General features: G+C 60.8%; 1 protein-coding gene across 4 annotated transcripts; it reads left to right on the top strand.

The window, feature by feature from the left end:
* Positions 1 to 31: 31 nt before the first annotated feature.
* On the top strand, positions 32 to 20,971 carry RINL (Ras and Rab interactor like). Of its 4 annotated transcripts, none has more exons than XM_075122351.1 (12): positions 32 to 1,092; positions 4,736 to 4,889; positions 6,720 to 6,885; positions 7,763 to 7,880; positions 10,997 to 11,069; positions 11,784 to 11,872; positions 12,270 to 12,632; positions 13,092 to 13,718; positions 15,137 to 15,451; positions 16,049 to 16,177; positions 16,621 to 16,784; positions 19,703 to 20,971. In XM_075122351.1, the coding sequence occupies exons 2-12, from the start codon at positions 4,828 to 4,830 to the stop codon at positions 20,018 to 20,020; spliced, it is 2,424 nt and encodes an 807-aa protein (XP_074978452.1). In that variant the 5' UTR covers positions 32 to 1,092; positions 4,736 to 4,827; the 3' UTR covers positions 20,021 to 20,971. The 4 variants fall into 4 exon arrangements, with proteins under 4 accessions (XP_074978452.1, XP_074978454.1, XP_074978453.1 ...); XM_075122353.1 differs by lacking the exon at positions 32 to 1,092 and adding an exon at positions 2,751 to 3,288 and having other exon boundaries at positions 12,273 to 12,632; XM_075122352.1 differs by lacking the exon at positions 32 to 1,092 and adding an exon at positions 2,751 to 3,288 and having other exon boundaries at positions 13,095 to 13,718.
* The last annotated feature ends 2,825 nt before the right edge of the window (positions 20,972 to 23,796 follow it).

Below are 23,796 nucleotides of genomic sequence, written 5' to 3'. Positions count from 1 at the left end.
TTTCGTACAGAGCTGTAGATGGTCCTGGTGCTGCGGAGGTATTGGCCCGTATTCTGTTGGTCTGGTGTAAATCCGGAGTGACTCTCTTGACTTCAAAGGATCCCTGTATAAACAACGGTCCTGCCCCAGAGGTGGCTGCATTTCAGTGCTGAGTGAGGGATCCTTGTATAAAGAGTTGTCACAGCCTACCCTGGGGTGGTGTCATCTCTGTGCATCCTAGAGGGGACGGGGGGGCCAGTGTTAGGCAGTGGCTTATGAGTGAGACCCGGGTTCAATTCCCATCTCTGCTGTAGACTTCCTGTGTGGCTGTGGCCACAGGAAGTGGCCCTGAGTCTGCTCCCTGCCTGTTTCCCCATCTGTGAAAGGGGGATGGTAAAACTGCCCTGCCTCACAGGAAGGATAAGTCCGTTAAAGAGAGTGAGGCTGGTTGAGATCTGGTAATGACAAGCGGTAGAGAAGAAATAGAAGCGCCGGTGTGACTGGGAGCGGATTTAGCCGAGATCAGAATCCGAGTTTCCTTCCCCTTGTGGCACTCGACCCGCTGGCAGCAGTGCGGACAGGCTGCAGGATCAGGGCCCGAGTCAGAGGTTACACGCTGGCAGGCAAGACCATGGCCCTGTGTCACTTTAGGAGGACAGCTCTGTATTTCTATCCCCGTTCCACAGATGGGGAAATTGAGGCACGCAGAGAGCGGGAGGAGTGACTGGCCCCAGGCCAAAGAGAGATTCAGTGGCACGCTTAAGATGAGAACCCAGAAGTCTCAGCTCCCACTCTCCCCTGCTGTAACCACTAAACCCCACTCTCCTCCCAGAGCTGGGGCAAGCGCCAGCTGCCCTGCCTCTCCTCCGCCCAGGATGCCAATGCTGGAGCAGGCCGGGCGAGCTCCTGTCAGAGGCAGCAGGTCCAGGCGAGCGGCCGGGTTACGAAACCCCTTTGACTCCAAGACCGGAACAGACGCAAACCAAACAGCCTCCCGGCTCGGCCCGCAGGGAGGGGCCGGGGGTTGTGGCGTCCCTTCCCAGCCACGCAGGGACAGAGCGGGCGTCAAAATGGCTCCAGTGCCCCTGGCTGAGCTGTGGAGGGAGGGAGCAGGTACGTGCTGGGCCGGGGACCAACCCTAGCCGCAGAAGGGAAGTAAAGCTGTTATCGGCAGATAGGGGCTAGTGGTTAGAACCGGGGACTGGGAGGGGAGGCAGGACCCCTGGGTTCTGCCCCTGGCTCTGAGAGGGCGATGGGGGTCAGGACCCCTGGGTTCCCTGCCTGGTTCTGGGAGGGTGATGGGGGTCAGGACTGCTGAGTTCTTCCCCTGGCTTTGGGAGTGGGGATGAGATCTATGGGTTGGAGCAGAGAGCCAGGACTCCTGGGTTCTGCCCCCAGCTCTGGGAGGTGGGGGGGGGGGGGCTATGGGTTGGAGCAGGGCTGGAGCTGGGAGCCAGGACTCCTGGGTTCTGCCCCCAGCTCTGGGAGGTGAGGGGGGGGCTATGGGTTGGAGCAGACCTCAGACACTCCAAGTCTAGCTGACCGTGGTATTAGCCATCTGGCTTTTGTGAGCATCTGCAGTGGTCAGACCGGGGTGGGGGAGCTCTGCTTTACTTCTGAGCCATCCCTTCCTGCTGCTTGGAAGGAAGACCCCACCCCACTGCACCCCCAGCCCCACTTACTGCCTCGGCCTCGCCTAGTGAGCCGATCTCACCCTGCGTCAGCTGCTGCACAGATGGCTGCCCCTAAGACAGGCCGAATTCCCTGCTGCGGGGCAGCTGTGATTTGCAGCTCTGCCTTTCCCTGGCTGTCCCCGGTACCCAGCTTTGCCCCCTGCCTGGGTAACCGAGCGATTCCCCCTGGTGGAGGTGACGGGGAAGGACCACTCCCCCCTGCTGGGATAGTCCTAGGAGTGGGCGGCGGGGGGGGGGAGCGGTTCCCGCTCTTCACCCACGGCCCGGCCCGCGGCCGGAGGCCCGTGGCGTTTTTAGCTGGGGATGCAAAGCGGCTACGTGCTTTCCTGTCGCAGGCCGAGGGTGGGAGGAGACGGAAAGTTACAGAGATGCTGAGCGAGGGGAGAACGCGCAGGAGCACTGGGGGCTGGGCCAAAAAGAGCCCAGTGCGGGCAGACAGCCGGGATACCAGGCTAGATGGGCCCATGGCTCTGATGTGGGGCGGAGGGGGAAGGGCAGCGATGGAAGGTCTGGGGGAATTGCTGCAGGAGCTCCTTCCTTCCCCGCCACCCCCAGTCCTCCACCCCGCACAGGCCCCCGCTCTCGAGCACAAGAACCAGCACGCCCCGGGCCGGCCCCCACCTGAGCTGCGCTGCGTAGATCTGAGCTCAGATAAAGGAGGCGCGGGAGGAAATGCGAAACGTGCACCCTGCATAGGCCTCTTGGGCTGGGCCCCTTCTGCCAGCATCCCTGCAGGGCTCTGCACCTGTCGGTACGGCCCCGGGCTCCCTCCCACGTGCCCCCCCCCCAGCCCTGCCGGTGCCCCTCACTCCCGACCCGCAGCCCCCTGCCAGCCCAGCCCCGGGCTCCCGCCCCCCCCAGCCTTGCCGGTGCCCCTCACTCCCGACCTGCAGCCCCCTGCCAGCCCAACCCCAGGCTCCCGCCCCCCCCAGCCCTGCCGGTGCCCCTCACTCCCGACCCACAGCCCCCTGCCAGCCCAGCCCCGGGCTCCCGCCCCCCCCAGCCCTGCCGGTGCCCCTCACTCCCGACCCGCAGCCCCCTGCCAGTCCAGCCCCGGGCTCCCGCCCCCCCCAGCCCTGCCGGTGCCCCTCACTCCCGACCCGCAGCCCCCTGCCAGTCCAGCCCCGGGCTCCCGCCCCCCCCAGCCCTGCCGGTGCCCCTCACTCCCGACCCGCAGCCCCCTGCCAGCCCAGCCCTGGGCTCCTGCCCCCCCCCAGCCCTGCCGGTGCCCCTCACTGCCGACCCGCAGCCCCCTGCCAGCCCAGCCCAGGACCCATCCTGAGCTATGGATGGCGATGAACCTGGCCCCTTTGCCTCCGCTGTCCTTGGGGGAGTTGCCTGAGGGCACCCATCCGAGTCACTGGCGCTCCCGGGTCCCAGCGGGCGCCAGAAGTGTGACACCCCAACACACTGGTCCCTCCCCCTCCTCTCTCTCCTTCACACCGTGCCCCGTGGCCTTTCCCCTCCGCCCGGCACGGCCCAGAGACCACGTGAAGGCTGCCGGAGGTATAACAACCACAGCCCTGGTATCGCAGCCTTCACTCCTTCGTCATCGCCTTCCCACTCACCCTCGTCCTCGCCAGAGATCTCCCTGCCGGCCCTTCTCCCTCCCCAGGTAAGAGCCCCCTGGCTTTGCTGCTTTCTTCCTTCCCTGGCTTGCTCCCGGCAAAGGGCCTGGACCGGGGAGATCTGGGTGAAGGGGGGCGGATTGGGCTGGGGCCCAGGGGCAAGAGGGCCTGATTCGCAGCCCACTGGACTCCCAGTTGCTCCTCTGAGCCCTCGGGCATCAGAGAGAAGCTGAAGTATCTCCAGCCCGTTCTGTCGGGTGTCTACCAGCCGGCAGGGCCCTTCATCCAAGGTACAGCCCGCCACAGCAACACACAGCCCAATCTGTGGGGTCAGACACCTGTCAGCTCCCTCCGTGTGGTTCAGGCTAAGAGGCAGCGTGGCCCAGGGGGCTGGGATTAAGGAGAGCTAGGTTCTGGCCTCAGCTCTGCTGCGTGACCCCCAGCAAGTTGTTGCTCCATGCCTCGGTTTCCCCTCCCACCCTTTGTCCGTTGAGCGTGGAAGCTCTTTGGGTCAAGGGGATATCTCTCGCCCTGGGTCTGTGCAGAAGCCAATGCAATGGGACTGTGATCTCGGTCGGGGTCTGGGCAGCGCCCGGCCCGACGGGGCCCCGGTCTCGGTCTGGGGCCTTTTGATGCTACCATAATATGCTTTTTAAATTACAAACCAATTTGTGAGCCCAATCTCACGTACACCCCCAGAGTCTCTCTGGGCTCCCGCTTGCAGGGGAGGCGATGCTGGAACATGCCCAGATGCTAGAGAGAGCAGAGGACCTGAAATGCGGGTTGCCATTACCCAGTGACTAAGCCTGGGGATGATTCCGCCTCCCCCGATGACACGCTGGGCGGATTGAAACCAGCGCTGGGTTTGTTTTGAAGACCGGTGGCCCTGTTTGGAAATATGGGCTTGCAGGTGGGAGGGGAGGGGGGTGTTAAACCCAGTGGGGCTCCTGGGCCCTGATCCAAGCACCCGTCGGAAAGGCTCCCTTGGGCTCGGCTGGGGGGCAAGCGCCCCAGAACTAGGCCCATGGAGGGGTCGGGAGGGGGCCGTTAACCCTCTCCAAGCGCTCTTTAGAGACTGATGCGCCAAGGGGGATGCCAGGGAGTTTCAGCGGAGAAGGTGGCTCTCAGGGATACACGGGCCATGGAGCCAGGACTCAGCTGGGGTCCTGTCCAAGGCAAGGCTGAGGGGCATTGGCTCTGTGTCGGGGGGAGCTCCCGCTCCAACGACCAACAAAGGACTCCGGTCTCCAGAGACGTCCATCCCCTATTTGATGTTTGTGCCTCAAGGCCCATGGCACCCCAGGAAGAGCTACTGAGGTGCTCCCAGGCTGAATAGCCAATGCCTGGGACCGGAGAGGGTCAGGCTGGGTCCGATCCTACGAGCCCGTTATCCCGCCCGTGGGCGGTGGTGGAGCCACAAGGAATCGCTGTCCTCCGGAAGCAGGAGACGTGTTACAAAGTTACAAAGTTGTCTCCTGCTTGCTCCCCTTGCAGAGGGATCTGGCGCCTAAATGCATCCTGGGACACGGGTTTCTGAGCAAGCCGCCTCTGCTGATGGGTTAGTTACAGCTGCCGGGCTATAAAGGATGCCTCACTTGTCTGCTGAAGAAGATGTCGATCCTTCGGGGGCTGGGGACAATGATAGCAGGTAAGCAAACTTGAGGCGGGACTGAGTCTGTATCCAGCCAAGCTTCGGACCGTGCGTGTGCAACCACTGCCCTCTGCTGGATGGCACCAGGGCTGCTCCTGCGTGTCATATGCCCTGTACTGCCCCCAGTCAATGGGGATTCGCCTTTAACTCGAGAGTCAGGGGGGTTTGAGCCCTTGGGGCAAAGGGAACTGGGTTCTAGCCCCCTTGGTGGGAGGGATGGTGGATTGGTCAGCCCCTGCGTGGGGTTGTGCTAAGCTTTGCAGCTTGTCCCAATCCTCGCTCTGCTGTCCAGGACATCCAATGGCAAAACTTTTCCTTTGGGGGCCCCAAGAAAGGGTGTGGATGGGGACAGCGAGGCCAGGGCCAGACAGGGGGTAGATGGGGGAAACTGAGGCCCAGGGGCAGTGCCACGGATATGTTCCCTTCCTGGAGGAAACGGTCATTCGTGGTTCTGCTTTTCCCCCATGCACAAGTCTGGGTGCTTCCCAGGTTGAGCTGGGAGTGGGTTTGATGGGATTTCAAGGTTTATGGGTATGCAGGGTCTGGGGGGCAGGGAGGAGAGGTGTAGGCTGGAGTGCAGGGGGTGGCGTGTGTGTGGACCCCCCTTCCTTTTCAGGGAGCCCTTTGAACATATGTTCAGGCCATTGCAAGTTTCTACCTCCCCCCTTGGCTTCGGGGAGCCCCCCAGGGCAGGGCCTTCACCTCCCCCAGCCCCTAGAGGCCTGGAAATCAGCCAAGGGGGTTGGGGGAAAGAGACCCTGGCTGGGTGGCTTTTTCAGCCGTTACAAAGGGTGTGTGGGTGGAGGGAGCCAGCCCATGGCGGAGCTGAGTTCCTTCCCCAGTGGGGTTGGGTAGGCGTCACTCGCAGGAGGACAAGGAGTTTTGTGCACATCTGTCCGTCCCACACGCAGCTTGGCGCCAGGAGAAGCAATTCTCTGTAGCGTCTGGATCCGTTTGGCAACATTTCGGATCCAAGTTGGGGGCAGAGCAGCCCTGGGAAAGGGGGTGACGCTGCACAGAACCCCCCCCCCAACCAAGATTGTCCCCGCATGATGCCAGGACCTGGACTGATCCCTCTTAGGTTGGGGGGATCCTGTTATCCTGGGAGCTGCACCAACCCCCCTGGCCAAGATTGGGGCCCTCATTGTGCTGGGCACTGCACAGACCCTTCTCAACAAAGATCAGGATCCCCCTGTCATGCCAGGTGCAGCAGCACCCCCTCCCCTCCCCCCCTGCCAGATATCAGGGGTCCCCCATTGTGCCCAGCCCCGCACAGACGCATAGTAAGAGACAGTTCCTGCCCCCAATGAGTTTGCCATCTAACTAGACAAAGGAGAAGGGGCATGACACCCATTTACAAGTGGGGAAACTGAGGCACGGCAGGATGCCGTGACTCACCCAGGGAGCTGGGGATTGACCCAACATGCCCTGAGTGCCATCCAGCGCCTTCAATGCTAGACGCGTGTGTATTTGAAGCTACGGCCTAGTGGTTGCTAAGATCCTTAGGCACAGATATGGGTGCAGAGAGGTCTGTGCCTTGGGCAGAGGGGTAGAGAACCACCCTCCCTCCCCCTGCTCTGAGGAGCTGTGGGGCTGGGCTGGGACCTCCTGCGACCAGCTAGAACCCAGGCATCCGGGACACCCAGCCACGGCTTTTCATGCCCCGCTAAATTCAACTCCACGAGCAAGAGCCGGGACAGTGCTGCCGCATCGGCCAATGGGAGGCTAGCCAGAGGCTCTGCCACGCCTTCTCATTGGTTGGACGCACCCCCAAGGCGTGGCTGATGCCCACCCACACTTCAGAGCCTCTCGTGTGTTTGTGCACAGCCTCCAGCGTCCGCTGCCGAATGGCGAGTGCCAGGCCCCGGCGGGAGACCAGCCCTCGCCCCCCCTGACGATCCTGGACAGGCTCCTGCTGACCCAGGGGCTCTGGCAGCTGCTCAGCCTGGGCCCGGAGCAAGCCACGGAGCTGCTGAGGATGCAGCCGCCTGGGGTAAGTGGCTGGCCAGTGAGGCAGGCAGTGGGTGTGGGACCATGCAGGGCTATAAGGGGGTGGCCGGGTGGAGCCCTAAGGTGGGCAGGGCAGTAAGAAGGTGGCTGCGTGGAGCTGTAAGGTGGGCGGGGCTGAAAGGTGGGCGGGGGTGGAGCTGTAAGGTGGGCGGGGCCGTACGGTGGGCGGGGGTGGAGCTGTAAGGTGGGCGGGGCCGTAAGGTGGGCAGGGGTGGGGCCGTAAGGTGGGCGGGGGTGGAGCTGTAAGGTGGGCGGGGCTGTAAGGAGGTGGCTGGGTGAGGCTGTAAGGTGGGCGGGGCCGTAAGGTGGGCGGGGGTGGAGCTGTAGGGTGGGCGGGGCCGTAAGGTGGGCGGGGGTGGAGCTGTAAGGTGGGCGGGGCCGTAAGGTGGGCGGGGGTGGAGCTGTCAGGTGGGCGGGGCTGTAAGGAGGTGGCTGGGTGAGGCTGTAAGGTGGGCGGGGCTTTAAGGTGGACCGGGGTGGAGCTGTAAGGTGGGCGGGGCCGTAAGGTATGCAGGGGTGAAGCTGGAAGGTGGGCGGGGCTGTAAGGAGGCGGCTGGGGGGCTAGGGGCTACACCGTCCCCTTTTCCTCCCTCCGGTCCCGGGGAGGGCTGGCACTGGGGTGGCTAACGCCCTGGGGCTGCCATTAGCACCGTTCCTGTCGGGCAGGGGTCAGACTGGGAACTGCAGGCTTCGGGGACAAACCAAGGCCCTGTGGGGCATGGAGAGAGCCAGACTGCCCCCCCCCCACCGTCTCCGCTTGGGACCCCACAAACCAGCCTCCAGAGGCAGGCCCTGGGGCCCTCACCCAGACCCGCCAGCCGGCTCCCTTCCAAAGCTGCCGAACTCTCTCCCCTCCCCAGACGTTCCTGGTGACCGGCGCGGGGAGCAGGGAGCTCAAGGTGCTGTCGGTGCAGAGCAGCGGAGAGGGGTGCCACGCCGCAGCCGTCTGCCGTTTCCCCATCAAGGAGGGCGGCTCGGGTAGGTCGGGGCAGCGGCTGGGCTCATTGCAGAGGGGTCAGCCGGCGCCCCAGCCCCCGGGAGCCACCTGTCTGGGCTCACGCAGCACATCAGCAGAGCCAGGGATGGAACCCAGGAGTCCTGACGCCCAGCCCCCTGCTCTGACCAGTAGACCCCGCTCCCCTCCCAGATCTGGCGGTAGAACCCAGGAGTCCGGACATCAGTTTTTCCTGCTCTAACCTCTAGTCCCCACTGCCTCGACAACAGCTGGATGATACAACCAGCCCATAAAGTTCTGAGGTCAGTGATGTCGTTTCCTCCTGCTGAACAAGAAAAGGGAAGGGCCTCAAGCTATCAACTTGAGCAAAAGCCTGGAGGGGGAAGGATCTGATGCCATGCCGGGGACCCGGGGGAGGGGCTAGACCCCCCCACCCCCCCAGGACGCAGCCGGCTGCTCCCAATAGCAATCTTGCTCTGGGTTTCAGCACCAGCCTCTGAGCTTCGCCCCTGCCCCAGCTCATGCTTCCTTGGTGAGGTATGTGGGGCAGGAAAGGGCAGCTCCCAGCTAGGGAGGAGTTCAGTCGAGTGATTAGAGCAAGGGGGCTGGGAACCAGGACTCCTGGGTTCTCTCCCCAGCTCTGGGAGGGGAGTGGGGTCTAGTGGTTAGAGCAGGGGGGGCTGGGAGCCAGGACTATTGGGTTCTATCCCTGGTGCTGGGAGAGGAGTGAGGTCTAGTGGTTAGACCAGGGAGTGGGCTGGGAGTCAGGACTCCTGGCCCTCTTTCTCCTAACTCACTATGTAGCCTTGAGCAACTCTGTTCCCCTCTCTGTGCCTCAGTTTCCCCCCTTTAAGACATCTTAGTGGGGAGGTTAAATCATCTCCATTTTTAGGATAGATGGTGTAAACTGAGGCACAGGAAGATGACAGCTCTTGGCCCAAGGTCAGACGGAGGGCGGAAGGGAGGGGATTGAACCCAGGACTCCTGGATTCCCATTCCCAGCCAGGAACTCCTTTTCCTCCATCAACTCCTTTCCTTCTTCCTGGTGAAGGAGCCGAGGATGGATGGAACCCAGGTGTCTGAGCTCCCTGTCCGGTGCTCCTGCCAGGTTTCTCTCAAAGGTGCATCTGGCTTGGCAGCCCAGGGGGGGTTGCAGGTTGTGGACAGATCCTCGTGGCTGGGGGTGTTGGAAGGGTGGGGGGCTGTGATGGGGTGAGGAGGCAGCTGCCGGAGGTGGAGAAGGGGCAGAGCTTAGCTTGGTGCAGAGCTGGCTGGGGGGAAACTGAGACACGGAGTGATGGCAAGTCTGGGCCCAAGGTCAAGCAGGTGGATAGAAAAATCCCCCCCCCCCCGGACTCCTGGGTTCTATCCCCAGCCAGAAACTCCATCAGCCCCAGGGTCAGTGATGTGAAGGCCCCAGCCGTGCCCACACCCCCACCCTGCGCTGGCATCAGGGCAGCCTGTCGTAGCTTCCTCCTTGCTTCTGGGAAGAACCGGGGCGGCTTATCTCTGCTGATCTCTGCTGCAGACGTGTTCTGTGCCTGGGGCGGGGGGGCGATGGGGTTACTCAGGGCAGTCCTGAAGGGAACAGATCACGGTACGGCCACCCTGGAGCCAGCCAGGGCCTCGGTCTTGCCCCTGAGGGGTCAGTGCAGACCAGAGCTGGGAGAGTCAGGAAATAGCCCAGGCTTGTACCTGATTTAAATGAGTGCCGGACAGTGCCAGATAGTGGTCAGAGCAGCGGGGGGCTGGGAGCCAGGACTCCTGGGTTCTCTCCCCAGCTCTGGGAGGGGAATGGGGTCTAGTGGTTAGAGCAGGGAGGTGGCTGGGTGTCAGGAGTCCTGGGCTCTCTTCCCAGCTCAGGGAGGGGAGTGGGGTCTAGTGCAGAGGTTCTCAAACTGTGGTCCGTGGACCACCAGTGGTCCGTGAACTCCATTCAGGCGGTCCACGGATAGTTCCCTATAAGGACTGCCCTGGGCCCCTATTCCCTGGGCGGCCGCACACGAGAGAATGACGGACCACCCACCGAATTAGTGGAGCCGCACAGACGCACATGTAAGGTGAGGTGGTGGCCTTGGGGAGGATAGAGGGTAGGTCGGAGGGAGCAGTGGGGTGAGAAGAGGGGGTGGGGGGAATTTGGGACATGCAAGGCTGCAGCGGCCAGAGAAAGAGGCAACTTTCCCCAGCTCCAGGGCTGCGGCTGCCGGGAAGAGACCCTCCCCCCTTCCCAGCCCCAGCTCGGGGGCTGCCGCGGCAGGGGAGAGAGGGTGAGAGCCCCGCTCCTTCCCAGCCCCAGCTCGGGGGCTGCCGCGGCAGGGGAGAGAGGGTGAGACACCCCCCCGCCTCCTTCCCAGCCCCAGCTCGCATTAGGAAGGTAAAACTACTGATATGAAAATATGAGTCATGGGCTTTTATTTGTAGAACAAAAATAGTTAGTTATTATTAAGTTTTTTTTTTAGTAGTAGCGCTTTTATCCAAAGCGTGTTGCAATAGTTAGCTAAAGGTACAAACAACATTTGGAAAGATCATTAAGTGGTCTGCCGAGACCTTCAGGTTTTTCAAGTGGTCCGTGGGAAAAAAAAAAAGTTTGAGAACCACTGTCTAGTGGTTAGAGTGGGGAGGTGGCTGGGTGTCAGGACTCTTGGGTTCTTTCCCCAGCTCTGGGAAGGGAGTGGGGTCTAGTGAGTAGAGCAGGAGGCTGGGAGCCAGGACTCCTGGGTTCCTTTCCTGCTCTGCCATGGACTCTCTGCGTCACCTTGTTTCTTCATTTCTTGGAGCCTCTGAGTCCCCATCGGGGACATGGGATCGGGGAGGGTTTCTGGCAGTCTGGTGCTGTGGGGAGCACAGACTGGGGAGGGAGGTCTGGCACTGGAGGCCCTGTCACGCAGATCCACCCACACATACACACACTCGACCTTTGGAACCGGCCTGGCCTGGGACGTGCCCCCCCCCCCCCCCCCCCCTCCCGAACAAGCCACTTCTTAAGAGCTCAAGAGAATCTCCTGACTGAGGAAAACTTCCAGCCAGCTTCTGCTACTGGGCCAGCCCCCCAGCCCTCCCCTTCTCCACCGCCCCCAGCACCTAGGCTGCACTGGGGCCCCGCTCTGTCTCTCAGACCCCGTCTCTCTCTCTCTTCCAGCTGTTTCCCTGGAAGGGTCCCAACTGCGTTTCCTGGGGCTCCTGGAACTGGTCGCCTTCCTCTCCGTGAGCAGGTGAGCGGGGCTGGGTCAGGGGTGGGAACGTGCAGGTGACACTTTCCCTGAGTCTCCGCTCTCCTGTCTCCAGGGCTAGGCCTTTGCCTCTATCAGTTATGGGCTGGGAGCCAGGACTCCTGGGTTCTACCCCAGCTCTGGGAAGGGAGTGGGGTCTAGTGGTTAGAGCAGGGCGGGACTGGGAGCCAGGACTCCTGGGTGCTATCCCAGCTCTGGGAGGGCAGTGGGGTCTAGTGGTTACAGAAGGGAGTCTGGGAGCCAGGACTCCTGATTCCCCATCCCACTCCCTTTTAAAGACCCAATAACCTGCCCCCACCCCACTCGTCAGGTGAAAAGCCCCCTCGCAGAGGGGATGTGAGTGCGTGATGGGGGCGCCCTTCAGGGGTGGGGGCATTCCCCGACCCCTAGCCCAGCATTCCGGGAAGTGCAATTTATGGGTGCTTGCCTGGGTTTGAGGAAGCTGCGAGGGTGGGGGCAGGGTGGCCACGGTGACTTCCTCCTGCAGCCACCCAGCGTGGGGCATGCCCCTCCCCTGCAGCACCCCTGCTTCTTCCACTCCAGGGCCCTGGCCAGTGCGGGCGTCTGGTGCGGGGGGCTGGATGGTGCCAGGAGGGCAGGATCCTGGCCAGTGCGGGCATCGGGAGGGTCCTTCCTGCACTGCCCCTTCTCCCTACAGCCCTCCGCTAACTGGCTCCTGGTCTCTCTTGCTTGCAGGGATGTGCTGCCCCTCCCGCTGCGGCTCCCGGCCGCCTTGCAACACCTCAGCAGGGCCGAGCTGAACAGCTGTGCGGCCCTGGGCATGAGTGAGTGCTTCGCCCGCTGGCGATTTCACCCCCAGCCAGGGCCTCCGTGAGGAAGCCAGACACCCTCACTCGGGGGCGAGGGAGGAATGGGGTCAGGTCGCCTCGTGGGTAAAGAGGCACTCAATGTCCGACCTCTGTATGCAGCCGGATGAGAGAACCCAGGAATCCTGGCTCCCAGCCCCCCTGCTCTAACCACTGGACCCCACTCCTCTTCCAGAGCTGGGGATAGAACCCAGGAGTCCTGGTTCCCAGCCCTCCCCACCCCACCCGACTTTAACTAGTAAGCCCCAGAGCATGACAGCGGGGCAGGAACGGTACCTGTGTCCCCCCCCACCCCCAAGCTGGGTTACATCTGCCCAGGCATTCATGTCTGTCTCCTGCTGCCCGTTGTCCCCAGCAGGGTTCTGGAGTCCTCCCTTTAAGCCGTCGGCCACAGGCGAGGAGGAGGAAGAGAACATGGGGTCCAGCCCCGAGTTCCCCAACCCCCCGGAGATGAGCGGCCCGGCCTGCTGCATCCGGGTGACGTCGGAGGACGGGGCGCTCTGCATCATCAACCCTCTCTTCCTGTCGGAGCACAGCAGCGAGGGCTGGCTCCCCGCTGGGGTGCCGCCCCCATTCCACCTGCCTGAGAGAGGGGGCACCATCCGGCTGAAAAACGGGCAGGGCCCCGGCCTGTTGGACAAGCTGCCGGCGCCCGCCGATGCCGAGATGGGCCAGTTGGGAGCCCCGGAGCCCGGGAAGGAGGGGGAGCCGGGCAAAGGTAAGCGCCAGTGGCCTACCAGTTCGGGGGTGGAGGTGTTGGGATCGGGCTTGGGGGGCAAGTGTGTGCTGGGACTCAATGGCGTTGGGGCATCTGTGTAACACGCCCACCCTGGCTAAGCCTTCATGCCTAGGCCGCTCCCTTTCTCCTCTCCCACAGGGGTCGTCCCCCACCCCCCAAATTGCAGGCTCCTGGGGGGCGGAATTGCCCTGCACTCAGGATCAGGGGAAGGGAGGGGGTGTAAATTCCTCACCCCAGAGCCCCTAGCGGCCAGCTAGACGCGAAGGAGTTGCTCCCTTTTGCGGCGAGCCTTGTAGTAGGTTGTTATCCTGGGATAACGCTCTGGGGCGGGGGGGGCGCTGCGTGGGGCAACGGGCGCGAGCCGCTCTCTAGGGGGCTGCCACTGGGTGAGCAAGACGCCAGCCCCTCAGCGCCCCCCCCTCCCGTCCGCGCCCCCAGCAGGCGATGCCCCACCGGCCTCGGTGAAACGGAAACTGCTACTACGCCGTCCGGCCTGGAATATGTCGGAAGACCAGGTGTCCCAACCGCCGACCGAGAGGCAGGAGGGCCCGGCCTCCCCGCACCGGGTCTCTTGGATCGAGGGGGCCTTGGACGCCCCCTGGGCGCTGAAGAAGTCCCACTCGGAGTCCTCGCTGCTGGGCCCCCGGGACAGCCTGCTCCTGCCGCCCATCCCCGAGCTGGACTCGCTGTCGGTCAGCAGCGTGGAAGAGGAGCCCGACGCCCACCCGGCCACGCCCCGCAAGAAGCACCAGCCAGCCGCGCTGCCGGGCCGGGTCCTGCACCGGCTGTCGGCCGTGGGCAGCGCCCTGACCAGCTTCCTCTCGGCCGAGCGCCGGCTGGCCAAGCGGGTCCAGGAGCTGACGCAGGAGCCAGCCTCCTACGTCGGGGGCCTGGTGCAGAACTTCGTGGGGCACGTGCTGCGGGGCGGGGCAGCCCGGCACCCCACCAGCACCGACCTACTGCAGGAGATCCGCCAGATGATCAGCAGCCTCAAGGGCTACCTGTGCGAGAGCTCGGAGCTGCAGGATGCCTGGGAGTACGGGGACCTCGAGGACGTGGACCTGGGTACGGGGCGGGGGGCGTCCGCTGGCTATGGGGGACTCAAAGGGGTGAGGGGCGTCAGCTGGGAACTGGGCATTGGGCTCAAGGGGGTAGGGTTGTCTGTGAGCTGGGGGAGGGGAGGCATCTGGGAGCTGGGTTTTGGGTTCAAGATGTGGGGGGCTGGGTATGGGGGGGGCAGTAGGATGGGGGCGGCTGGGTATGGGGGGGGCGGCAGGATGGGGGCGGGCTGGGGGCTGGGTACGGGATAGAGAGGAAGACAGACGTCCTCCCCCATGTGAGGAATTCTCAAGGCGGTGAGGGAGGTGGGGGGCTGGCTCAGTGGATCCCACCTTAAGGTCACCGCTTTGGTCCAGCTTACGGCCCGTCATTTCCCACCCCCAGTCATTTACCACCCCCCACATGCTTCCATCCCTGGGGTGGGGGTGAGACGCGCTGGGGCCGGGGGGCAGGTTGCCCAGACTCCCCCCGATCTTGGGGCGGGGGCAGGGTTGGCTCAGGCAATTGGTGGGGGGGAAAGGCCCCTGACTCGATTTCCCCTGCCCCCCTGAGATGGAGCCTGTCACGGGTAAGCTAGTAGCGGGGGACACCCCCCCCGCCCCGGGGTTATAAATAGCCCCTCCAGGAAGAGAAGCGCTGACTGTAAATGCAGCCGGAAAGGCCACTGTGGTCAAACCGCCCCCCAACCCACTGCAGCATCCGCCCTGGCTCCGGGGTGTCAGTGAACGCCTGAGCAGGAAGCTGGGGGGGACTGGGGGGGCCAGAGGAGAGCTCTTAAAGGGGAACCGGGCCTGGCCCCTTGGTGCTGTGGGGGGGGCCCAGAGGCTCCCCCCGCTCCTGGGGGAGGACAGCTTGGTGCCAGGGCCGGGGAGCCAGGCAGGTAAGGGGGGCAGCTCGGGGAGGGCAGCGGATAACGGGTACCAGCTCCACCAGGCGGGGCAGGGCGGGGTGCAGCGTTAGTGATGCTTTAAGGGAGAGAACAAAGTGCTCTGGGGTTGGAGTGTGTGGTATCGCACTCCCCTCCCCGAGCTGGGGAGAGAACCCAGGAGTCCTGGCTCCCAGCCCCCCCCCCCCCGCTCTAACCACTCAACCCCACTCCCCTCCCCGAGCTGGGAGAGAACCCAGGAGTCCTGGCTCCCAGCCCCCCCTGCTCTAACCACTCAACCCCACTCCCCTCCCCGAGCTGGGAGAGAACCCAGGAGTCCTGGCTCCCAGGCCCCCCTGCTCTAACCACTGAACTCCCCTTCCCTCGTCACTTTTGCAGCTTCCTCTGCCCTCCAGGGCCCCAGCCCCAGTTGCCTGACCCAATGTAGCAGGCCCAATGGAGACGAGGTTCCTGATCCGGAGCCCCCGAGCTCTTGCCCTGTGCCAGACGCCCCCCGGCCTGACCCCCCTCTCTCCGTCCCCTTCCCCCCGCCCCCCAGGCTCCGTGGTGGAGACGGCCCTGTACAAGTGCGTCCTGAAGCCGCTGCGGGAATGCATCTACGGCCAGCTCCTGGAGTTTCACAGCCGGGACGGGAGTCTGCAGACGCTGCGTGACCACCAGCTGACCATGGGCCGCCAGAGCCTGGCGGAGCTGGGGGTGACGGCCAACATCCCCGACGCCCCGGCCCTCGAGCGCATCCAGGCCAAGCTGGTCCAGATGCACCAGGCCTACTCGCCCAAGAAGAAGGAGGCCCAGCTGCTCAAGGCCTGCAAGCTGATCTACGAGGCCATGAACCACGGCACGGGTGGCAAGGGTAGGGGAGGCTGGCTGGGGGGGGGAGGCGGGGGCGGCACGAGGCTGCCAGGGAAACCTGCACCCAGGTCCCGGGGAACCCCTGCTACCGCATGGGACCCCACTTAGCTGCCTCCCAGCCCCCAAAGATGGCGTCCTACACCCTCCCTGAGACAGCCCTGTCTCCCCCTGCCCCTGTGAAGTGTTTCTGAGCTGCCATCTCTGCCCCCCAGCCTTGATGGGTCTCTGTTTCGGGGGGGGGGGATTGTGGGGTACTGTGGACATCCCGTAACTTGGGGTATTGGGACTGGCCCCTGCGGGAGGTGGGCTCGAGCCCCTCCCCAGGGTATTGGGACTGGCCACTGGGGACGGCGGGGAATCAAACCCTCCCCCCACCAGGGGTATTGGGACTGGCCCCGCAAGGGGTGGGATCGAGCCCACACACACACAGGGTATTGGGACTGGCCACTCCAGGGTGGATGGAGTCAGTCTCCCCGCCCCCTCCCCCGTGGGTATTGGGACTTGCCCCTGCAGGGGGTGGGATCAAACCCTCCCAACCCCGGGGAATTGGGACTGGCCCCAAGGGGGCCGTTCTCACCGCCTGCCTGTCTCTGCTCAGAGGTCTACGGGGCGGACGACTTCCTGCCTGTCCTGACCTACGTCCTGGTGAAGTGCGACATCGTCTCGGTGCAGCTGGACGTCGAGTACATGATGGAGCTGCTGGACCCCAGCCAGCTGCAGGGAGAAGGTCAGAGCCCTGACCCCGTCCTTCCCCCAGCCGGGCCGGGGACCCGCAGGGGTGAGCCTGCAGCCGGGCTGGCCGACCCGGTGGCTCATGGGGTGGGAAAGCGGGTGCTGAGCGTTTTCCCCCTCTCCCCGGTCGAACCGTGCCCTGGTCAGCAGTGCCCGGGTGGCACACACCCGCAGCCCCCCCGATGGCTCCTTGGCTGAGCTGAGCTGGTGGGGTCTTGCAGGGCTTAGGGGGGAAGCCGGCGCCACCCGGCTGCCTTGCAGCTCAGGACAGCGCGTGAGAAGCAAACAGGCCACGGAGACTGTAGGGGGGCAGGTCTCCCTTCACCGGCAGCAGTCCTAGTCCCTGTACCCTCTCTGCGCGCCAGCCCCTAGCGGTGACGGGCATGCCCACGGGCCCCTGACGTCTGAGCCCCGCATTCCTCCCCACCCCTCCTGCAGGCGGCTACTACCTCACCACCTGGTTCGGGGCTCTTTACCACATCAGCAACTTCCAGTCGGCCATGGTGACCCGGCAAATCAGCGTAGAAGCGCAGGACTCCATCCATCAGTGGCAGCGTCGACGTACCATCCACCACAACCAACACAGCCGGTGCCGCTCCCCGGTAGGGTCGGCTGCTCTGGGAGGTCACGGCTCTAAGGGGGGCTCAGGGGGCTGCTGGGTTCTCTACCTGCCTCTGGCGCGGTCTACTGATTACAACGGGGCGGGACAGGGAGCCAGGGTTCCTGGGTTCTTTGGCCCTGACGTGCTGGGTGACCTTTGGGGTCTGTCCCTTCGCCTCTCCGTGACTCAGTTTCCCCATCCGTGACAAATGGGACCGTCAGTTTATTCTGAGCAAGGACACGCAGCAGTGAACGAAAGCATGAATTCCCAGTCGCCTTGTAAACATGTCAAATGCGTAGCGAGTAGGAAAAAAGACAGGCGGGAGAGCGAGCTGTGTGCAACAGGTGCGCGAACTGGGAATCTGGGATGCCAATGAACCAATCCCAAAGTGCTTAATACTATGGAGAGGTGGGTTCTCAGTGTGTTGCAGAACATGTAGATAAGCTAGCTAATAGCTGTGTACTCCGGATGGGTGGTGCCCCCTACCTCAGGGGCTGATCAGCACCGCATGGTTCTGCTGCTTGCCCATAAACCGGAGTGACAAGTCCAGGGTCAAGCGTGCTACTGACCCATATTTTGGAGAAGCCCCTTGGGCTGGAAGGACTAACAGGCTTCTGGGTGTTACAATGAGCTGTCGCGGATGTTTCTGCGGCATTCCTCTTCCCCCCTCCGCACGGAGATGGAATTGCTCCGCTGTGCGTGTGTCATAGACCCAACACTAAAAGTGAAGGGAGATTCTCCTTCATCGCCAGTGCTTTTGGAACAGAGGGGTCTGAGTTTTAGCCTCTCCCACCATCCTGTTTATATGAGCAACCCACCGAGAGGCAAATTTGAGTGTAGCTACCAGCCATGTGTCTTCCCTTGCTTATATACACATAGCACCTAGAGGCCTCAGTTGAGATGGGGGGGCCCCTGTTGTGCCAGGTGCTGCACAGTCAGAGGCAGCTCCTGCTCCAAAGAGCTGACGCTCTAAATAGACATAAGAACATAACATAAGAACGGCCCTACTGGGTCAGATCAAGGGTCCCATCTAGCCCAGTATCCTGTCCTCTGACAGTGGCCAATGCCAGGTGCCCCAGAGGGAATGAACAGAACAGGGAATCATCGAGCGATCCATCCCCAGTCACCCATTCCCAGCTTCTGGCAAACAGAGGCTAGGGACACCATCCCTGCCCAGCCTGGCTAATCGCCATTGATGGACCTATCCTCCATGAATTTATCTAGCTCTTTTTTTAACCCTGTTATGGTCTTGGCCATCACAACATCCTCTAGCAAGGAGTTCCACAGGTTGACTGTGCGTTGTGTGAAGAAATACTTCCTTTTGTTTGTTTTAAACCTGGTGCCTATTAATTTCATTTGGTGACCCCTAGTTCTTGTGTTATGAGTAGTAAACAACACTTCCTTATTGACTTTCTCTACACCAGTCATGATTTTATAGACCTCAATCATATCCCCCCTTAGCCATCTCTTTTTCCAAGCTGAAAAGTCCCAGTCTTATTAATTTCTCCTCATACGTTCTATACCCCTAATCATTTTTGTTGCCCGTTTCTGAACCTTTTCCAATTCCAATATATCTTTTTTGAGATGGGGCGACCACATCTGCGCAGTATTCAAGCTGTGGGCGTATACATATGGCAGTATACATATGTGGGCGTATACATATGGCAGTATTCAAGCTGTGGGCGTACCATGGATTTATATAGAGGCAACATGATATTTTCTGTCCTATTCTCTCTCCCTTTCTTAATTATTCGCAACATCCTGTTGGCTTTTTCGACGGCCGCTGCACATTGAGTGGATGCTTTCAGAGAACTCTCCACACTGACTCCGAGATCTCTCTCTGGGGTGGTAACAGCTCATTTAGACCCCATCATTGTATATGTAGAGTTGGGATTACGCTTTCCAGTGTGCGTTACTTTGCATTTATCAACATTAAATTTCATCTGCCATTTTGTTGCCCAGTCCCCCAGTTTTGAGAGATCCTTTTGTAGCTCTTCGCACTCTGCCTGGGTCTTAACTATCTTCAGTAATTTTGTATCGTCTGCAAATTTTGCCACCTCACTGTTTACCCCTTGTCCCAGATCATTTATGAATACGTTGAACAGCATTTGTCCCAGTACAGACCCCTGGGGGACACCACTATTTACCTCTCTCCGTTCTGAAAACTGACCATTTATTCCTACCCTTTGTTTCCAATCTTTTAACCAGTTACCGACCCATGAGAGCACCTGCCCTCTTATCCCGTGGAAGCTTACTTTGCGTAAGAGCCTTTGGAGAGGGACCTTGTCAAAGGCTTTCTGAAAATCTAAGTACACTGTGTCCACTGAATCGCCCTTGGTCACCTCTGGAGCCCTTTTTAAAAATTGCATCACATTAGCTACCCTCCAGTCGTCTGGTACAGAAGCGGATTTAAATGATCGGTTACAGACGACAGTTAGTAGTTCTGCAATTTCACATTTGAGTTCCTTCAGAACTCTTGGGTGATACCGTCTGGTCCCGGTGGCTTATTGCTGTTTAATTTATCAGTTTGTTCCTCTCATGACACCTCAATCTGGGACAGTTCCTCAGATCTGTCACCTAAAAAGAATGGCTCAGGTTTGGGAATTTCCCTCACATCCTCAGCCGTGAAGACCGATGCAAAGAATTCATTTAGTTTCTCCGCAATGGCCTTATCGTCCTTGCGTGCTCCTTTGCACCTCCCTCCTAGACAAAGGGTGGGAGGGGAAACTGAGGCACAAAGTGGGGACAGGACTTGTCCAAGATCACTCAGCAGGAATAGAGCCCAGATCTTGCGAGTTCCAGTCCAGTGCCCTACCCACTCTCTCTGTAATCTGATCTGTCTTTGGTATGTACAGGGTGCCCATCACCATAGCCTCTGGACTGCTTGATTTATTATTCTTCCCCCTCTCCTTCTCTCAGGACATCCTCTACGTCTCCTTCCAAGAGCCCTTCGCGAACCAGAAGGCCATCCCCGTCCCCGCCCACATGACAGCGGCCTCAGTGTGTGTGGTCTGCGGCAAGAAATATGGCGTCCCCAACCCGGAGGCCTATGGTCTTTTCCTGGTGACGGACAGCACCTCCCGGCTCCTGGCGGAGGACAGCCAGCCCCAGCAGATCCGCTCAGCATCCCTCAAATCCCACAGCGCCTCCAGCTGCTTTGTTTACAAGCTGAAAAGAGAGGAGCAGGAAGCCCCGTCTGAGGGCGACGGCCCGGCTCCTGCTCAGGAACCAATATAAGGCCGGGGGAGAGACGGTGCAAGCAGAGGCTGGCCGGATGGGAGCGTCCAGTCTGTGCAGCCAAAGCCCAGTGACCTCAGGACTGATGCCGGACTCTCCCCAGAGCCTCCCGGGTCCTAATATCTCGGGCCACCTGGGGAAAAAACAAACCCAAACTTCCCAAGGGTCGGAGCAAATGGGCGCTGGAGCGGCCAGCAGAAAGCGTGGAAGCCCCGTTGACTTATAACTAGGAACGGCCAAAGCCCAGAGGAGCTGACTGGAGGGGACAATCCTGTTGGGGCGGACGGGGCGTCCCTCATCTCTGCAGGGCACAGCTTGGGGGAGTAGGTGTCCCAAGCTGGGACGGCCTTTCCCTGTCTTGGAATGCTGCCAGCCTTGGGGCCATGTTGGTCGTTTAGGCTCCCAGCTGCAGCCCAGGGCCGGGACGTGGATGGCTCGGGATGCTGCGGTCCGGAGCACAGGAACCGTTCTGCTCTAGCCAGCTGCCTGAGCAGGGGCGGGGTGGTCCCGTGCTGTACGGGTTTGGGAGTTTGCAGCCCAGTGGGAAAGGGGCAGGGGAAAACCAAGTCCAATTTCCTCTCCGTGGCAGGACTGGCATATATTGCCCAAGGGGCACAGCGGTGGGGGAGCATCACCCCTGCATCAGCTTCTGTCCCAAGGGCTGCACCAGATCTCCCCACACCCCAAATCCAGATGATTGTAACTAACCAGCCCTTTGGTTCCCCCCACAATTCGAGGCTGTTCAAATGTGCTGTGAGCTTTACCACTTCTCTCTAGGGCCAGGAACCCAACTCATGGGAATCCCTGCTTAAAGGGGAAGTGACCTTAAACTCCTCAACCTTCTGCCTACGTCAGGGACTATATATTTATATAACCTTCCCCCCTGTAAAGGGAGGACTTTTGCCCGCTTGGTTACTCTTTCTTTAAATAAAAAGAGAGAACCTCTGAAAACGCAAGGCCTGGCAGACCGTGGGCGGGAGGGTTTGTGGTTGCTGTTCGGTGTATTGCAGTACATAGGCAGGGTGAGGGACAGCCCCAGCCCCCAAGAGCTTAGGCCCAGCCCCTGGCAATGCAAATTAAGCATCCAAGTTCTTTTTGAGGAACGGGGCCTAAATGGACAAAAGAGGGGAGGGGAAACTGAGGCACAAAATGGGGGAGTGACCAGCCAGGAATAGAACCCAGGCGTCCTGCCTCCCCGCATGCTGCCCTGCCTCGCCTCAATGAGTTTTTCTGCAGCTGAAATGCAGCCGCCCCTGGGGTGGAGCACAGCACTCCCATCATTTTCCATCCTCTTCTCTCTCCCTTTCTTAATGATTCCCAGCATCCTGTTGGCTTTTTCGACGGCCGCTGCACATTGAGTGGATGATCTCAGAGAACTCTCCACAGTGACTCCAAGGTCTCTTTCTTGAGTGGTAACAGCTAATTTACACCCCATCATTTTATATGTATATGTCCATTTTAAGAGGACAGATGCATATAAATTAGCTGTCACCCCCTGTAACAGTTTATGGCAGCGGGCGGTTGCCTGCAGCTTGGCTGAGAGGGGGTAAGACAAGGGCCACAGTCACCTGGCATATGTTTTTGCACTGGGGCATTTCAGCGGGTCTCAGTGCAACAGCCTGCTGTCTTTTAGCCTCTTGCCTGCTCATCTTCCTCGGTGCTCTCCAAAGCTGGGCTACTTCTGTGCGGGGGGAGGCGCCCCTGGCAGTGTGTGCTGGCCCCAGTGCAATGCTAGGGGCCACTGCGCTGCAGGGAGCAAAGTGGGGGGCCCAGTAAGGGGCGCTCTCCATTCAGTCCCTGTGGCCTGCAGTTGCGGTGGGGGGCTGGTGCATGGAGTGGGGGAGAAGCTCACACCACTCTCCTCCCACAAGGCATGAATAGTGGGGAGCTCCTGGACCATAGCTTAATGCCCCCCCACCCCTTAAAATGGACAGCTATCCCGGGGCCCGGCCCCTCTGTCTCCTAACAGACAATGGAAGCAATCCAAGGTTGGGCACCTCGATTGCTTTCAGGATCTGGGCCCAGGTCTGCTCTTCAGTGCCTGTCTGTCAGTGTGCTAGGCCTGAGTCATGGGGGCAGGGTGGGGCCTGTGGTTTGCTGGGTACCACCGGCAACTCCTGGGTTCTAAGCCCACCTCTGGGAGGGGAGTGGTGTCGGGCGGAATTGAGTGTCAGGACTCCTGGGTTCTATTCTCAGCTCTGGCTCGGACCCTGTGTCCTGGGGCAAATACCTTCATTTCCCCGTGCCTCACTTTTACCTTTCCATAAAATGGGAGAGATGCTGAGTAGCTCTAAGCAGGTGGTGGTGAGGTTTGATGTACTCCATTTGTAGACCCCTTGGAGGCTCTTAAAAGGATCTGGACAAGGGGGAAAGTGTGTTTTAACTGTCTTCCCATGGCAGGAAGTTTTGTTTAAAATCGGGCACAAAACTGAGGTGTAGGATAAGAAACCCTTTCAAATCTATTGGGGATTATCTATCTATTTGTGACAGAATTTGTCTTTCACTATACACACAATCTATCTAGCTATCCCCATACACCTCATCTATCTATCTAGCCTCATTCACACCCTCTATCTAGCCGTGTATCCACCCATCTACAGTGGCTACGGGAGAACAGCTCCGGCCCAGTAGCTGCACCCTGGGGAGCTGTAGTCTAGACCCTTCCTACGTCAACAGACCGTTTGTCCATCGCTGTAGCTCACCCATCTACCTCAGAGGCAGTAGCTAGGTGGATGGAAGAATTTTTTGGTTGACCTAACTGCATCTACAATGGCTATGAGGTCGACCGAACAACAAAATCTTTCACGGCCTAGCTACAAAACTCAGAGCCAATCTAATTTTTAGGTGTAGACGAGGCTTCACACGGACAAGGTGAACGCCTGGTGTTAGACCAGTTCCTCCAAGAGGTGTGGAAAGGCTGCCAAGTCCTGGCCTGGGTCATCTCAGGTTAAGCCCTCTTGGGAATGGGCAGCTGGGCTAGCTGGCTGGTCTAATCTAGTTTAGCAATCTTCCAGTCCCTTATTAGTCACATTTATTTGTATCGCAGCCGCGCATAGGAGCCCGAGTCCTGGCCCAGGACCCAGCTGTGCCACCTAGCTATGGCCAAGCATCCCCCTCCAACCTGCCAGCCTGCCTATCCCCTGCCTCTCTGACCTAGAGCCTGGTCTACATTTAAAAATTACACCAACCTCGCCACGGCGCTCAGGGCTGAGAAGAACATTGTCCCCTGAGCGCTGGGGAGAGAATCATAGGGATAGAAGCGACCACAAGGGTCACCCAATCTAGCGCCCTGGTGTAGACAGGACTCCGTCATCCGTCAACCTTCTGCCTGCCTCTCAAAGAGGAGGATTAACTTCCAGCGCTGGAGGCTGCGTCTACACCACGGCGCTGTAGCCAGAGCCCATCTACACGGACCCAAGGCAGGCGAGGCGCTATCTTGCATGGGCCCAGCTTCTGCTGGTGGAAGAGATGAGCTTGCCCGCCACAGGGAGCCGGTCTTTGGAGCTGGGGTTCTGGAAGAAGAGCCCTGGGGCAGCAGGCAAGCGCGTCGCACCCACAGAAGTTGTGGGGGGTACAAGAGATCACCTCGCCCGCCTTGGCTCGCTAACGTCCTGGGACCGACCCTGCTGCAAGCCAAATACCTGCTGGACGGCCCTATCTGGCTGCCACTGCAGGTCACCGTCCCCTGCCGTGAGGGGCATTAGACTCCGCAGGGGATCAGGCCTGCGCGGGGGAGGGGGGGGTAAATTCCCCCCCAGGTGGGGGGAGGGGTGGGC

The sequence above is a fragment of the Caretta caretta genome, chromosome 23 (genome assembly GCF_965140235.1).
Source record: "Caretta caretta isolate rCarCar2 chromosome 23, rCarCar1.hap1, whole genome shotgun sequence".
Classification (NCBI taxonomy): Eukaryota; Metazoa; Chordata; order Testudines; family Cheloniidae; genus Caretta; species Caretta caretta.
This window is presented reverse-complemented; position numbering and strand designations above follow the sequence as displayed.